General features: G+C 37.6%; 1 protein-coding gene across 11 annotated transcripts in view; it reads right to left on the bottom strand.

The window, feature by feature from the left end:
- The window catches only part of CycD (cyclin D), a 174,419-nt gene that overhangs the window by 85,138 nt on the left and 71,829 nt on the right, over positions 1–17,452 (bottom strand). For 7 of the 11 annotated variants that reach the window (XR_011417264.1, XM_032433274.2, XM_032433275.2 and 4 more), the window contains one exon: positions 7,511–7,685. The exons of 2 other annotated variants lie outside the window; for them this stretch is intronic. Coding sequence is in view for 7 of the 9 variants with exons in the window: in XM_032433274.2 (XP_032289165.1) it covers positions 7,511–7,685 (175 nt within the window). In the remaining 2 variants the exon portion in view is untranslated. Of the gene's footprint in view, positions 1–7,180; positions 7,228–7,510; positions 7,723–17,452 lie in introns of those variants that run through there. 2 more of the 11 variants (XM_032433277.2, XR_011417265.1) reach the window with 2 other exon arrangements.

Genomic DNA, 17,452 nt, shown 5'->3' with positions numbered 1-17,452 from the left:
TCATTAACTCACTTATCATTCATCAAGACCCCGTTTAGTCTATTGATACCATATATACTTATATATAAATATAACTTTAACTTAACTTTATATATATATATATATATATATATATATATATATATATATATATATATATATATATATATATATATATTTATATAAAGTTAATTGAACAACAACATTGTATTACGTTATTCTTCTTAATGGGGAGGTGTAGTGTGTATATACAGTAACTAACACCCTGTATTTAAATACATACGTATGCGACAATTTCTTGCATACAATAACAAACAAATAACAAACTTAAGGCCAAAAGAGCAAGGCCACTTGAGTTTATTGACTAAGGCTCATATGTCGCAGCGCGGACCGTTAGTACTCTAGCTGGTCGTTTAAGCTGAAGGCGCATATCCCACGCTTGACTTATATACCAAAAGTGCTATATATGTACTCACAAATGCATGCACATACCACACATATGCTCTTTTTTAGTTATGCTCTGCTACGACAGAGCTATACATATACATATACACATATCTTAGGTTTTGAAGAAGACAGCGTTTTGAATAAGGAACATTCAAAAAATTATTATAAACCTGCACTGACGTGCATGAACTTTTTCTCAACACTTCACACACCACTGGCCACTAGCTCGCGTGAGTGCACACCTTTGTTAGCCAGACAAGTAGCGTTGCATTCGAAGCACAGGGTAGACTATTTGCAATGAAGGTTTTCCATTTGCATTGTAATTTGCTAATTCAGACTAGAATATAGTAGAGTCTAACCACTAGAAAAGCTTGTCTTTCGACAGGCAGCTGTAAAAATACAACGGACACTTCCATAATAAGGACAGCGTCACACAACTCTAAACGAGGCAGGAAGATGAGGCTCATAGTATTGACCCTGATTTTTCCTGGATCTAACTATCCCGCTGGTCCGAGCAACTTGCCGAAATCACGTCGTGTTTCGTGTATGCCTGCATTACTTCGAGTTCTATCGGAGGGGGAGAAGAGAAACTCATCGGTGTCTCCTTTCTCTGTTGCTCGGATATTGTGAGCGAACGCCTATGGACAGTTGCTGTATAAGCCGAACTGCAAGGCGACAATTTTAACCTTATAATTACAGAGGTCGCCATCACTATTCCGGTAGAGGATTCTTTGAAATGGAGTGTGATTTGGGTGATGACGTCGGCATTGAAAAATTTCAATATCTGAATGGTTAGATGGGACTAGAGAACTGGTCCTGTGTGTAGGAGATTTACCAAAGTTTTGAAATTGAAAGCGTTTAGTACTACGCGAACGTTTGTGTTGGGCTTTCTGGTTTAAATACACCGTAATGAGGGATATAGAAGTTATGGAAGTCGTTACTAGCAGGGGCTTGACTCATATGATAAAAGTCCAGGAGCCGTACTTGCTCACGGAGTCGTACTACACTTGCAGTAAAATTTCTGTTTAAACAACTTTCTTTTACAGAAACTGAGGGAGTGTTTTGGATCCAGAATATCCCAAACTGATCTGATTAAAATTCTTGAAGGGTAACGTAGCTGTATATCTTCCTATCTTAGCAATTTTGGATTTACGAGTGAAGCTATTTTGGCAGATGAAGGTAGACTCTTGCCAGTGAAGCTTGCAAATCTAAAGTCGTGGTTCTGGACTGACTGGAATTCTTATGGAAAAGCATATTTTCGCGGCATTGAACTTAACTTTTTAATCGCCGAGGACGGTCTCCCTGCCCTTTGTTTTTGTTGGAAAGCTAATATTAGCGACATAACTTCTGAGAGTTGTCTAAGATAAATTGACTTAAACCACTCAATTCTGCATGAACAAGTTAGAAATGAAGTTTCTTAGGATTGAAATTCGTTCAGACACGAACGAAGCTTCCGATCACAAATCGATTAGGGTACGTGCCCTGTAACAAGTGCCCAAATGAACAATCAATTGTGATGTGGCGATCCTAGTCGTAAAAAAATTATTATTGATTTATGAATTCTTTTTTTTGCTGCTTGATGAACTAACCAACAGACATCTGCAAAACACGGGGGCACAAGTGCGCTGGATGGTTGATATTTGACCAAAGCTTGCATGTTTGCGTATTGACGAATATTTTAAGACTCTGTAAACGATTTGAAGTTGGCTGTTAACCAACAGTCTCTTATTTTCAAATCGATCAGTCAACTCATCGCATCGAAAACATAGTTTGTGATCTTGTCTTTGAATTGATGTGACATTGATTCTCAAACCCTGTCTGCCTTGTATTGGGATTGTAAACTTCCGCGAAAAGACCTCAGGAAGTAAACCTGTTGAGTTGACTTTGTTCTTTTGCAACTGTTTTAAGAACTATAGCCAATAGTTGGCATTTCACAACAGCACGTTATAATGCGTTTAATCTCGAGGATTTTATAAGAAAGACACAAGCTCCGTATAGATATTGGAAATGTCGGTTGAAGACTGAAAACCGTTAGGAACCACCCTAAATGCACAGTTAGCTGGAATAAAGTGCACCCCATTGTGTTCAAGCCTGCAGAGGGTGCATTTTAAACAAGATATCCTGCGCGAAAACTACTCTGTAATCTTTAATCGAAAGTCATTTGTTACAATATTGATCACAGTAATGGGTTTTTAAGATAGGTATCAGTGTTCCAGCTTACACTTTAAGTCTTCGAACAGCTGCTTTCTTTTATCTCTAAAACGTCAGTTTGTAGTAGCACTACTTTAAGTGTCTGCACCAGCGAGCATATCGTACATTTACATAAATTCGCGAACAAACATCAACGGACAGGTGCTAAGAGAATCTAATTACAAGGAAAGAAACACAGTTGACTCCAAAAGTGACGGTGTTCAAAAAATGAGTCTTCGAAATGAGGTGTTTTAATAAATTTTGGTTATGTCGGCATTATAAGTGACACGAAAAAAAAATTATTTCGACTACCTTTGTGGTAGTCCTGAATGGTTTAAGTATGGGGAGGACTTGTCTTACGTGAATAAACATACCAATAAGTACTAAATATAGATATTCAGAATAGTGCTTAATCACGAGTTAATGCTGATATTTTTGTTGAACATTTTTCTTAAAGCGACATTCAGTCCAAGACTTGGCGGACCTAAAGCGTTTAGAGCGAGCTTTAATATTTGGAAATTGAAATGCCTGTCAGTCACGACAATAAATTAACTGTTGCACGAATGGTTGAAGGACCTGTTTACGAAATTTTCTGACCCTTAGCGGATACCTTTGAAGAAATTTTTTTATCTGAGGTTTAAGTATATCTTTCTTTCGGCGGACACGGAAGTTATTTTAATCATCTGTCCAGTGTTATTGGAACGGAAGATCGTTGCTTTCTGCCTACCTGGCTATCAAATGAAATTTTTTTTCACGCGAACCCCGATGCAATATACTGCATCTCACGACACGAGTCGCGAAGTAAAAAACGAATACAAGCTTCGACTATATACAAAGACTATCTACTTAATAAATCGTTTAGAATAGAAGACTTTATACGATGAAGAGAAGACTCTGAGCAAAATACTCTATAATGCATGTTATAATCATCATAGAGAACCCTGAACGGTTCTTGCAAGGCATAGTTAGTTGAGCAAATTGCAGCGACAAAGGTGTAAAATTACCAAGCGTGGTTTTACGATTAATTACAGTAGGCAGATTAATCATAAGAAGTCTGCTGGAGTTTGATAGTAACCGCACACGAGCCCCCAAGTACAAACAATGAGAATTGTTTCTGTACAGATTTAATTCTGTCTCGGTGAATAGAATATAGTGGCAACCAGATACATGAGGCATAGCCTAGAATAGGTCGGACTAAAGATATATAAAGGGTCTTTGTCGTGTAAGGATCGTAAAACTCCTTTGACCGTCGCTTGATGAAACCCAAGACAATTCATTGCTTTATTGACCACAATTTTAACATGAGAGTCGATTTTAAGTTTATGATCAAGAATGACACCTAGATCATTAACCTCATTACAATTACTATCAAGTGTGTAAGAAACCAGATGGGGAGGGCTTATGTGGAAAGGCATTATCTTAGATTTCGAATAGTTTAAATTTAACAGGTTGACTTGACACTAAGACAAACACATCAGTGTCGGCTTGTAAAATATAACATGATGCAATATGTTTATATGCAAGGCATAATTTTACACAATCAGCATGTATTAATACTCGAAAGAGACACAGAATCAAGGGAAGGTTATTGATGCAAAGAGTAAAGAGTCGCTGGCCAATATGACTACCTTGAGGCGCACCGAAAATCACATGAGTAGAATTCGAAAAGGAATTTCTGAAAATAACCTTCTGGGCTCTGTTACGACTCTGAGATCCAGTTTAAAAGATTAACTGGGAAGCCAAGAAACCATTAATTATGAAGTAGTAAGGAGTGATTAACGAAGTCAAAATCTCTACTGAAATCAGTGTAGACGACGTCAGTCTGCATTCTTTTCTTAAAACCATCAATTACTAATGAAGTAAACTCAAGAAGGTAAGTGGTTTTAGATCTACGCTTCAAAAATGATCAAATGGTGAATGGTTAAATAATAGAGCTACATAAATGTTTTCCACATCGACCTTACTCCCTTTCCTATGGAGAGGGATAGTCAATGATTTTTTCCATATAGCCGAAAAAGATTAAGTGCTTACAGACAATCCAAAATGTTTTCACAGGGGTTTACATATTGCTGTAGCACAACAGAAACAGGAGGCCTATTAGGACCTTGCTGGGTAATTAAGAGGGACGTGAGTACAAAGAAGTAGGTACAAAGAATCATAAAAAATGAAATGAAAACAATTATGAACAAGTACGAGTTTCTAGTCGGGAGCTCCCAACTAGGGAATACCCTGAACCCTCTTATTCCAACACCAAATAAATTTAAAAAAAAAGTTTCATTGGCAGGGTTCGAGCTCGAAGCTGACCGCATTACTTGCTGTTGACTCTACTCAACAGCCACACCTGCAAAGAAAAAAAACGAGAAAGAAGGGCTATCTTCGGCACGCCAAAGATCTAATACCCTTGCAGACCCAACCTTTTCATAATGCTCATAGTGCTTTGCCCCTATCCAAGAAGTACCGGGAAAATAGTAAATGCCGAGTTTGGCAAGATATCTTGATAAACAAAATGTTTTTTCATACAACTTAATTTTCGACCGATCGTTCCCATGGCAGCTATATGATATAGTGGTCCGATCTTAATAGGATTTTGCACATATATGAGGAGTAAAGTAAAACTAATAAATGCCGAGTTGGTCAAGATATCTTGAAAAACAAAATGTTTTTTCATACAAAAACTTAATTTTCGACCGATCGATCCTATGGCAGCTATATGATATAGTGGTCCGATCTTAATAGGATTTTGCATATATATGAGGAGCATAGTAAAACTAATAAATGCCGAGTTTGGTCAAGATATCTTGATAAACAAAATGTTTTTTCATACAAAAACTTAATTTTCGACCGATCGTTTCTATGGCAGCTACATGATATAGTGGTACGATCCTGATAGGATTTGCCATATATATGAGGAGTAAAGTAAAACTTATAATGCCGAGTTTAGTTAAGATATCTTGATAAAATGTTTTTTCATACAAAAACTTAATTTTCGACCGATCGTTCCTATGGCAGCTATATGATATAGTGGTCCGATCCTGATAGGATTTTCCATATATATGAGGAGTAAAGTAAAACTAATAAATGCCGAGTTTGGTTAAGATATCTTGATAAACAAAATGTTTTTTCATACAAAAACTTAATATTCGACCGACCGTTCCTATGGCAGCTATATGATATAGTGGTCCGATCTTAATAGGATTTTGCATATATATGAGGAGCATAGTAAAACTAATAAATGCCGAGTTTGGTCAAGATATCTTGATAAACAAAATGTTTTTTCATACAAAAACTTAATTTTCGACCGATCGTTTCTATGGCAGCTACATGATATAGTGGTACGATCCTGATAGGATTTGCCATATATATGAGGAGTAAAGTAAAACTTATAATGCCGAGTTTAGTTAAGATATCTTGATAAAATGTTTTTTCATACAAAAACTTAATTTTCGACCGATCGTTCCTATGGCAGCTATATGATATAGTGGTCCGATCCTGATAGGATTTTCCATATATATGAGGAGTAAAGTAAAACTAATAAATGCCGAGTTTGGTTAAGATATCTTGATAAACAAAATGTTTTTTCATACAAAAACTTAATTTTCGACCGATCGTTCCTATGGCAGCTATATGATATAGTGGTCCGATCCAGCTGGTTTTCACATATGTGCTGCGTGCAACAGAAAGAGGGAGTTCTGCAAAGTTTCATTAAGATAGCTTTAAAACTGAGGGACTAGTTCGCATAGAAACAGACAGACGGACATGGATATATCGACTCGGCTGTTGATGCTGATTAAGAATATATATAGTTTATGGGGTCGGAATAGTCTCCTTCTATGCGTTACACATTTCACGACAAAATAATAATACCCTCTGCAAGGGTATAAAAATTCCCCCGACAGGGCTCGAACTCGTGACAGACCGCACCGATTGCTATGTCTCTACTCAGAAGCCACACCAATAATTAGGTACTTATGATACAAAAAATACGAACTAAAATAGCATTACAGAAAACAGTTGCAATTACCATGCTGTTAGAATACCAAACATACGCACATGAATGTGTGTGTGTACATGTATACAGGAATTCTTAAAGCTGCTTCTTTAAGCTTTGGTTTTTTCTTAACCGATATTTTTGAAATTTTCTACACTATATCTTATTGTACCATAGAATATTTGTGTATTCTGAAAAAGTCAATTGCATTTAAATTGGCTTAAATTGGTTGGCAATAAAAGTTGGGTTATAAACTTGATTTACAGCTGTGGGGTGGTAGCGGGGAGGTGGCGATAGGTATTCAATGAACGATACTCGACATATGCATAATATTCTAGAATCAACATATCATGTTTGGTGGCTATAGCTCCTATTATTTACCTAATTTACTCAAAAAACAGGATGTCGATATTCATTTTTATCGGTGATACATGCATATTCAAATTGCTATAAGAAAATTGAATACCACTTACATATTCAAAATTAGTAATATGACCCAGGCATGGCCGGATAGTTTTTTCTGGTATATTAAACAACAAAATTTAATAACTATGCTATAATTGCAGTATGTCACAGCCTTACGCCGGAAGGCTACATTAATTTCCTTGAGTTGGGGCCCCTGCCTGATTAATGAAAACATTATTTTCTATGGTAAATTTTTTTGTTTTAATTTGAAATTTCTTTAAGATCAGAAAATAGGAAAATTTGAGAAGCTTTACGAAATACCACCTAAGTTGACTATGTTTTAATAAAAATGAATGCTTTTTTTGATTCAATACAATAAACATATACATAAAAAATAAATATCATAAATAAAAAAAATAAAAAAAATTAATTTCGATTTTAGGGGAACGCAAGAAAAAGGGGTTCGATTTGTTGCATAGTGTTAGCTGTTACTAATCTTACCTTTTGCTGCTAGACATATAAAGGCCTGAGCGAGGTGGCGTACTTTCTCGGTGTTCAGGTCAGATAAGTCCTTACACTTCATAGGTAGACGTATAATCCAGAGCTCCAAAAAATCTAAGGGCGTCACTGATGAAATATCCCAGCCTAGACGGCTTAACACGTAAAGCTCCCATTTCTGATAGTGAGTAAGATAGTGTAAAGCATTTTAAAATCTATTGTTGTTATAACGACGACCACTTAATAATTTTTCAAAACATCTTCGATAGTCGAGATTGCTCGACTAACGGATAACTAATATGGATTGTTACATAACTTTTTCTTCGTAAAAAGCTGGCATAAAAATAATAATAAAAGAACTTTGTTGGATTATTTTTATTTTTTTTTTTTGATAAAGATTAAATAACCTTAAGGTTAATATGACTTGAGCAAGATATTTTGAGTCAAAATACAGATAATCAAAATTTTATCAAATTCAAATATAATGAGAGGATAATCTTTTGTCACATTGCACTCGCTGTATGGCTTCACGTTTTCTTTATTTTGTGCAGACCTTCTTTTGCTTGTTAAGGAATTTGATTACTTACAAATCAGAAGGTTCAAATGCAAAAATATGATCAAAGCCCATACATTCGATGCAACAATATTTCTAATGTGGTATTGCCAGCCAAAAGTCTCTACACTATCCAAAAGCGACACCCACGATTGCAGAATTATCGGTTCAAGAAAATTAAAATCAGGCGCCAGTTTTATGCTTGCTGCTTAGTATTTGATATATATTCCCCTAAAACATATAGATATTTCGTCACTTGTAAAATATATTGAAAAAAATTCGGTTTGGTAAACAGCCTTTTAAGCCTAGCTCAAAATTGAAAAGTGTAGGCTCTCGTATAGTATGCACAGATTAGGGACACAGATTGGGCCTACCTACCACAGTTTTAATGCTGCTGAATTTTTGGTTAATTTAGGAATGTTCTATTAACAAGGGCAACTGCAGAAAATATCATCAACAAGCTTAAGAAACATACAAATTACTACAGCCACGTGGCAGCGAGAGCGACGAACATACATACATTCATATTTTGGTTGTTGTAACTAACTATTTTTCTTTTATTTATATTATAAATGATATTTATTTTATTTATATTACATATATCTTCACACATTAAATAAATAAAAATAAAAAAAGAGTAAGGCTAAGGCAAACTATCGCGTAATGCGGTCTGCATTTGACGTTAGCAGAAGTAGTTTCATGGTATCCTTTATTCGAACACTACCGAAGAAGAGTAATAAACAAATGGAAGTATCTTCGCCCCAATAAAGTCTATATTTTCATGTTTAACATGCTCAGCTGTTATGGGAATGATCGGACGAAAATTAATTTATCTAATGAACAACTTCTTTAATATTAATATATTGAGATGCGGATTTTTTCGAAAATCTTGTAGGTTTTAAGAGCTTGCTCATAGTGCGCCGCATGGGAAGCTAAGGGGCAAGACAATGCACTCTGTATAATTATTTGCAGCTGTTCAGCGTTCGTTTAATTTGGTCTTTCCTTAGCTTCTGGTGCTTGTATAGTGCGACTAGTATTAACTATCCAGTGACCAACATTTTTTATTTTCACTGTCGTAATCACTAACAATTTGTTGTAATGGGACAGCGAGATCCGTCATTAAATCGGGCTTCACAGACAATGTTTTTGTTTGTTCAGGACAGGCAGGGAAGAAGAAGGCAATTGTTCTTAAGTCTTAAACCATTGAAACTAAGAGGCTGTTAGTCAATAATATTCAGTCAATAGTCAACTTCAATTTCTATTTAATCTTCAGTCACTTTTGCAAGAATGTAGATATACTTTCAAATATCTTCAGAGACATAAGTGTTCTCCCCAATATGGTATGTAGTTTGTCAAGAATCTAATTGGCTGACTCCTTACTCCACACGTGCTCCCAAATTGTCGTGGTATAAGAAGCAGACATCATTCCGTAAATCCTCCTCGCCGGCACACAACCATACAAATGCTGCATGGAGACCTGGAGGCATGGAGGCATGGAGGCATGGAGACCGTCTTCGGCAGTTCAAAAGTTAAGCTCAGTGCTGCGAGAATATCCTATTCCACAAGAATTCCAGTCAGTCCAGAAACACGACTGGAGATTTGCAAGCTAAACTGGCACAAGAGTCTACCTTCATCTGCCAAAATAACTTCACTCGCAAATCCAAAATTGCTAAGGAAGATATCCAGCTACGTTACCCTTCAAGAATTTTAATCAGATCAGTCTGGTATATTCTGGATCCAAAGCAGTCCCTCAGTTTCAAGAAAGTTGTTTAAAGATAAAAGTGCACGGTGAGCTGGACTTTGATCATATGAGTCAAGCCCCTGCTAGTAACGGCGTCAATAAATACTATCTGCCTCAACACGCCAGAAATCACAATGGATCGCGTTGTGCTAAACGCCTCGAGCCCGTCCTTAAGTGGCAAAACTTTGATAAATGTCCTAAACACAGGTCCAGTTCTCTAGTCCGATTTAACCATTCAGAGCTTGAAATTCCGTTTCTTCCGCTACGTTTTCAATGCCGATATTACCAAAATGTATTGACAACTCTGTGTTGACCCAAAACACATTGAATTTCATAGAATCCTTAATCGGAATAGTGATGGCGACCTCTGTGATTATAAGGTCAAAACTGTTAATTTCGCTAGCTGCCCTGCAGTTCGGCTTATACAGCAACTGTCTATAAACGGTCGTCCACAATAGCCGTTGGCGAGCAACAGAGAAAGCAAACATCGGTGAGTTCCTCTTCTACACGAAACACGAGGAGATTTTGCTAAGTTGCTGTATCCAGCGGGATAGTTCCACCATTTTTTGTGCGTGCTAAGATCTGACTTTATGACATAGAATCTGATCATCGAAAGCTATTTAACTGTCACTGAGATATGCATCCCTACATGGGTTAAATTTTCCCCTAAGGTCAAGTTGCTGCGGAGCAGTATTATATAGCTGTATTCAAACTGTATAGAAAGATTTTTTCAAAACTGTCCACAGTACTCCATTCACACCTGTCCATCGAAAGCCAGGAGCTTTTCTACGGGATCGACTCTACATATATATAGTCCTAGCTCAGCTTAGTAACCGACTATGGAAATGGACGACTTTCCTGGGTAATATAGATTACTCAGTCCACCAACTGTGGTATATAATCTCACGTGCGCTTCGAATACAACCCTATTTATCTAGCTAGCAGATGCGTTCCCTCTCTCGAGACCTTGTGGCTAATTATCTGGCATGGACCAAAATGGCTACTATTGCCGCAATCCGAATGACCTGCCCCTACCAAATCCTTCCATGAGACCGAGGAAGAACTCTATGATTTCATATACAAGTAGGCAAAGTTGCCTTCAAAGCCCAATATCGTGGTCCATGTTTATCGTTTCATCACTTACTTATACCAAGTTTAAGTGCTATCGCTTATCGCGTTTATCTGTGAGCGTTTTGAAGTTTCTAGTCTCTTAAAACATCCGACCCTCCTCCCATATAAGAACTCATACATTCACACCTCTCTCCAAGGTGAAAACCAATTTTCCTTTTTTTTGCTTTCCATTCTGCGCTTTACGCGTAATTCGTTGCACTTGCGTATCAAGCCAATTTAAAATCACATGATCAAAGCTAACGCTTAGAACAAAGTGATACGGCATTGTTTATCCGGTTATTGTTTTCGTCTAAATCATCTGAGTCGAATGTATTATCGGGTGTATCAAGCAAGCGAAATAAACACTTCATAATCAGATATTTGCCATCCTTTTGCCTAATTATCAAGTCAATGATACAACGCACTATGCCCGAGGCGCAATACATGCTTGGATCAATCTGCGTGGCAAGCACGTGCGGCTTAAGCTGCTGGGTGTCCGAAATACCACGAATTATCACGTGGATTAATACACGATACATAACCCAGCTTTAGCTGATCAGAACCAGCTAGCACAGTTTGTATTGTCTAGTTTGCAAGCATTGCTTCTCAGCTCGTTGGCTACCACGGGGACGCGTTGAGTATCCAGCTTCGAATCCCATTCCTTTATTAGTTTGATGGACAACAACTGCGGCTCTCCACATGACGTTTGCATTTCCCATTTCTTGAAGCGACAGCCTTCACTGGCCACCTGTATGTCCTTGCTTCGCAAATGAAGGGATTGGTTTCATTGGTTTCATTCAGGGAAATTCATCTCTTCAATGGATCTAGTCTAGACCAGTAACTCCCTGTCGAGTGTGTATAGTAATCGCAAGCAGATGCAAACTCAACTCATGGGTGACTTGCCCGACGAACGAACCACGTTCTCCTGACCGTGCATGCATATAGGCTTCGGTTATGCTTAGTCATTCGACATCCAACATTGATCGAGAATGCTTTATTATCAAGGACTATGTATACGGCTATTTATGCTTCAGGAAATAAACGGCTCATTTAAATAAATTTCTGTCCCTTTTTACTCGATTAGTTTCTCGACAACGGCAGAACGTTTGTTGAAGCATCCAAGGCGCGGTGACATAATTATCGTCAAGGAAGATAACCTTAACTCCAATAAACAGCTTCTCGGCAGAATCCAAGCTAATTATGTAGGTATGGATCACATGGTCCGCATGATAGATGTACTTACCCCCCGCAGCATCATCAAGAAGCCCGTTACTAAACTTATTCGTCTTCTAATTGACTCCAATTTCAGTATCCCGTAGTTACAAAATTCCAAGCTAACATAACTGTCGCTCTTAGTGTTTCAATTCTATATCCCCAAACACCGTATCTCTTTTCCTACTTTTGCAAAATGGTTTTCCGCCCAAGCAGCGCCAACTAGCCTCGCCAACAACTTCGAGGAGTGTGGTCCTGCAGTTAACAACGGAATCATAGACCCGTGAGCCCAACCCAAGGTCGAGTGCCTTACACACCAAGCCGTAGAAATCGACGACAGAAATGGAACTCGAACCAAAAGCCCCTAAGCGCTTCGCATCCACTTTGGCCACCATATCAGTAGCGCTGTACTCCAATTCTTCAGCGCCAGCTAGAACGCTTTCTTCGTGTCTCCAGCGCAGGAGCATCAGCATAATGCCTGCTGCATTGGTGCACCTTAATAACTGTGTAACATCCTGTGAGACTTCAGCGCTAATCGATCTGTGCATTCAGATTAGCCGCATAAATGTATCCTTGGCAGCAGTCCTCGGACTTTCCGCCACTCGCCTTGGTATAGGGAGGCGTGTAGCGCTTATGTCAGCCTATCCATCAAGGGGCCCGAGGACACGAAAATAGAAGTTGATCTCAAAACCGAGAATCGATTTTTGATTTTTAAGCATTAAAATATAAACTGAAGAAAAAACTGGGATCCTTGCGTTCATATATACACACACGGACAGACGGACGGACAGACGGACGGACAGACAGACGGACATGACTATTATATAGTCTCGGTTCGTGATGCTGGTCGGGAATATATGTACCTTATGGGGTCGGAAATGCTTCCTTCTACATGTTACATACATTTGCACAAATACAATATACATATACAGCATTGGTTTTAGGACCGAAAACTAGGGAATAGTCAAAATTAAACCGATCTAATATTTTATCCAAGGGTTTTTATTCAATGAACTTTGACAATGCAACCGTCCAACATGCAATTAAGGCGATGATGACTTACAAACGTCGGTGAATGTAAATTTGTAAACGACGTTTTTCTACTACGTTTCAAAGCAAGTAAGAAGTTCTAGTCAGGATCAAATGAATATATATATTATATTTTAGAAGCTATTTGTCAAGTTTGGTGACTCTAGCTCTTATTTTTTACCAAAATTGCCCAAGTAACAAGAAATCGATATCGATTTTAATTGATTGCTTGGAAACGGAGTAAATTATCGATAATCGGACAAACTCGATCTGCGCAGGTACTAGGAGCACCTACATGTAAAATTTCACATCTCCAGCTCTTATAGGTTCTAAGATCCTTGCGTTCATAGATACGGACAGACGGATAGGCGGACAGACGGACATGGGGAGCTATATATACTTTATGGAGTCGGAGATGCTTCCTTCTGCCTGTTACATACATTGGGATTTTGCACAAATACAATAAACCCTTATACCCATTTTTAATGGGTTCAGGGTATAAAAATAAGTAAGCGGTTCTACTCGGGAGCTCCCGACTAGGGAATACCCTGAACCCTCTTATTCCAACACCAAATGCAAAATTAAATTAGAAACATAATTTTCTTTTTACCCATTTTTAATAGGTTCACGGTATAAAAAGAAACGTTCCATTGGTAGGATTCGAACTCGTACCTGACCGCATTACTTGCTTTAGACTCTACTCAGTAGACCACACGCCAGCCATAAAAAAGAACGGTTTCTCCGGTAGTACTCGAATTCAAAATGGACATAGAAAACGAGAGGAAAAAAAATAAAATAGCAGCACAGACAACAATCGCAATTTCAATGCTGTTCATGGAATTTGAAGCAGACGCTCATGATTGTGTGTACATGTATACAGAAATTCTTGGAATCTGTGCCAGAAGCTAGCTGGGTTATTCTTAACCGATATTTATGAAATTTTCAACACTACTGTAACATACAGTATTGTACCATAACATATTTGGGTATTCTCAAAGCCAATGGAATTAAAATTGCGGCTTAAATTACTGGGCAATATAAGTTGGGTTATTAACATGATTTATAGCTCTGCGGTGGTAGCGGGGAAGTGGTGATAGGTATAAAATGAAAGATATTTAATATATATGTATAATTTTAGAAGCAACATATCAAGTTTGGTGATTCTAGATCTTTATATTTACCCAATTTGCTCACAGAACAGGATGTCGATATCGATGTTAATCGATTGCTTGGAAACGGAGCAAGTTATTGGTTATTGGAAACAAACTCGATCTGCGCATGCACTAGAAGAACCTTCACCCACATTTCAAGTCTCTAGTTCTTATAGGTTCTGATATTCTTGCGTTCATACATACGGACAGACGGACAGACAGACAGACGGACATAGCTATATCGACTCGGCTATTGATGCTAATCAAGAATATACGTTTTTACCCATTTTCAATTCAGGGTTCAGGGTATAAGAAGTTGAGGTTATAATATTTAAACGGGAGTAAACAAAATTACGCCTCTACTAGACTGCCATACCAACAATTCACCATCGATAATAAAAAAAATAATTAAAATAGTAGGACATGCACATGGCTCAGAATACAATACAATTGCAATTGCAATGCCGTTCTTAGAATTTAATAAAGACGCCAATGAATGTCCGCAAGCTGCCGAAAAAAAGGTATCAAAAGCTCACGTTTTCTTGAATAACTTCTATGTTTCTCAACCGATCTTAGTTACATTTTCAGCAGTAGATCTTGATGCGTTAAGTGAGTAGTTTCAATTTATTAATTTATTTTACGTATAGCTAGGGGATATTGACAGGAGTAAAAGATACTTTGCATGTCAAGTTTGGCTACTCTAGCTCTTTATTCTTAAGAGACTTAGTCATTAAACATGACTTTGACTATCGGAAACAAACTAATATTGAGCGTGTACTACGTTCAAAATTACGGACAGACGGACGGACAGACCGACGGACGGTCGAACAGACGGACGGACATGGCTAAATCGACTCGGATGTTGATGATAATCAAGAATTTATATACATTTTCACATTACACCCTCTTTAAATGGGTTTCGGGTACACAAAACGGAAAAGGCACTGCTTAACTAGGAAATTGCAACAGCTCACGGAAGAATGAGAGAACGATATTCCAGTTTATGAGTTAAGCTTTCACTCTCCTATTCAACTTTTAGAACTCCACTGCCTTCTTCCTTCTTCCCACCACAAAGCAACAGCAACAAACAAGTAAGAGTTTCTAGTCGGGAGCTCCCGACTAGGGGATACCCTGAACCCTCTTCTTTCAACATCAAATGCATATATATATTCTATTTTAGAAGCTATATGTCAAGTTCGGTGACTCTAGCTCCTATTATTTACCAAAATTGCCCACAAAACAGGATATCGTTATTTTTATTTTACGTATAGCTAGGGGATAGAGACAGGAGTAAAAGATACTTGGCATGTCAAGTTTGGCTACTCTAGCTCTTTAATCTTAAGAGACTTAGTCATTAAACATGACTTTGACTATCGGAAACAAACCAATATTGAGCGGGCACTACGTTCAAAATTACGGACAGACGGACGGACAGACCGACAGACGGTCGAACAGAAGGACGGACATGGCTAGATCGACTCAGCTGTTGATGATAATCAAGAATATATATACATTTTCACATTACACCCATTTTAAATGGGTTTCGGGTACACAAAACGGAACGGGCACTGCTTAACTGGGAAATTGCGACAGCTCACGGAAGAATGAGAGAACGATATTCCAGTTTATGAGTTAAGCTTTCACTCTCCTATTTCACTCTCCTATTAGAACTCCACTGCCTTCTTCCTTCTTCCCACCACAAAGCAACAACAACAAAAAATATGTTAACTGTTTGCTTCTCATGCGCTATCTGTGTGTTCAATTATACTTCGTCGATATACCAAAGTCTCAAAATTGGATGTGTATTTTTTTTAATATAAGCTAAAATACTAAAATACTGCTTAAATACTACTAGATAACAATTAGCAACTTTTGGGATGTGGCTTTACGATAAGGAATGACACCCAGATTATTTACCGATTCATTAATTTGAGGAAAGTTTCTAAAGCGTCACTACCTTACATTTGATACCAAGTAAGAAGGGCGTCTAAGTCGGCTTGTAATAAATTATAGGGATCATTTTAATATATGCAAATCACAGCATCATCGGCATACATTTGCACTTGAGAGTAAGACAATATCGAGAAAAGGCCATTGATAAACATAGTAAAGAGTAGCGGGCCGAGGTGAATACCTTGGGAATCGAAACATTTGTAAGGCTCAGTGTAAATGACGTCAAACTTACATTCTTTCCTAAATTCATTAATTGCTATAGAAGTTAATTCGAAAAGGTAAGTGGTTGCAAATCTACGCTTATGAACTCCTACTGGGATGATAATATAATAAGTACAGCTTCATAAATGTTGCAATTGTGATATTACGATTTTCTCAAACTCTTTAAGAATTGCGGATAATTTAAAATTCCCAGATTTACTCCATTCGTTCGTTTCATAAAACCATGATGGGATGGTCACCGAATAGAACTGCATAAATTTTGTAGTTGACATAAAATTTGGATACAACATTCTAAATTAAATCACTTTATACGGAGGAATTACAAGCGATTCTTTTCATATGACCGTTAGCAATAAAGCAATCATATGTCTTTTGTTCGGTCCTCACGCTCTAATCACCAAAATTTGCCGAAGATGAAAGAATAGATGCCTTACGGTTGGAGCTTAAAATGTTAAAAAATTGGTAGGATTTTGTTAAAACTAATGTAGACAACGGCGTATGATACCTAATAACATGCAGAAGTTAGCATAGAAAAGATTTGTCTTACAATTGCATAGCGGAAAAAATCTGGCTGATTTACCGATTTCTTAAACTTTTTATAACACCTCGACTTCAACACTTTGAATCTCATAAGTTTCCTTGAGAACCAGGGGACCTATCAGACCGCGCTGGGTAATCAAATAGGACGCGAATATAAAACACCGAGTACAGGGTATCATAAAAGATTTTAATGTTAACATTAATTTCTGCTCAATTGTACAGTTAGGAGCAATCGACTTGCAGAATAAGATCATTGAGCTTATAAAAATTAATCCATACGAAAACAACGGACACGACTAGGGGATACCATGTACCCCCTTCCACCTAATCCAAATGCACTTCCGCTACGAGCTTGTTTGCTTTGGCAGTAATAAATATAAATACATAAAAAATTTCAATCGAATTTAAGCTATTTATACAGGACAGCCATACCA

The sequence above is a fragment of the Drosophila virilis genome, unplaced genomic scaffold (genome assembly GCF_030788295.1).
Source record: "Drosophila virilis strain 15010-1051.87 unplaced genomic scaffold, Dvir_AGI_RSII-ME tig00001562, whole genome shotgun sequence".
In the NCBI taxonomy this organism is placed as follows: Eukaryota; Metazoa; Arthropoda; class Insecta; order Diptera; family Drosophilidae; genus Drosophila; species Drosophila virilis.
The sequence above is the reverse complement of the archived record's forward strand: the minus strand, read 5'-3'. Positions and strand labels throughout refer to the sequence as shown.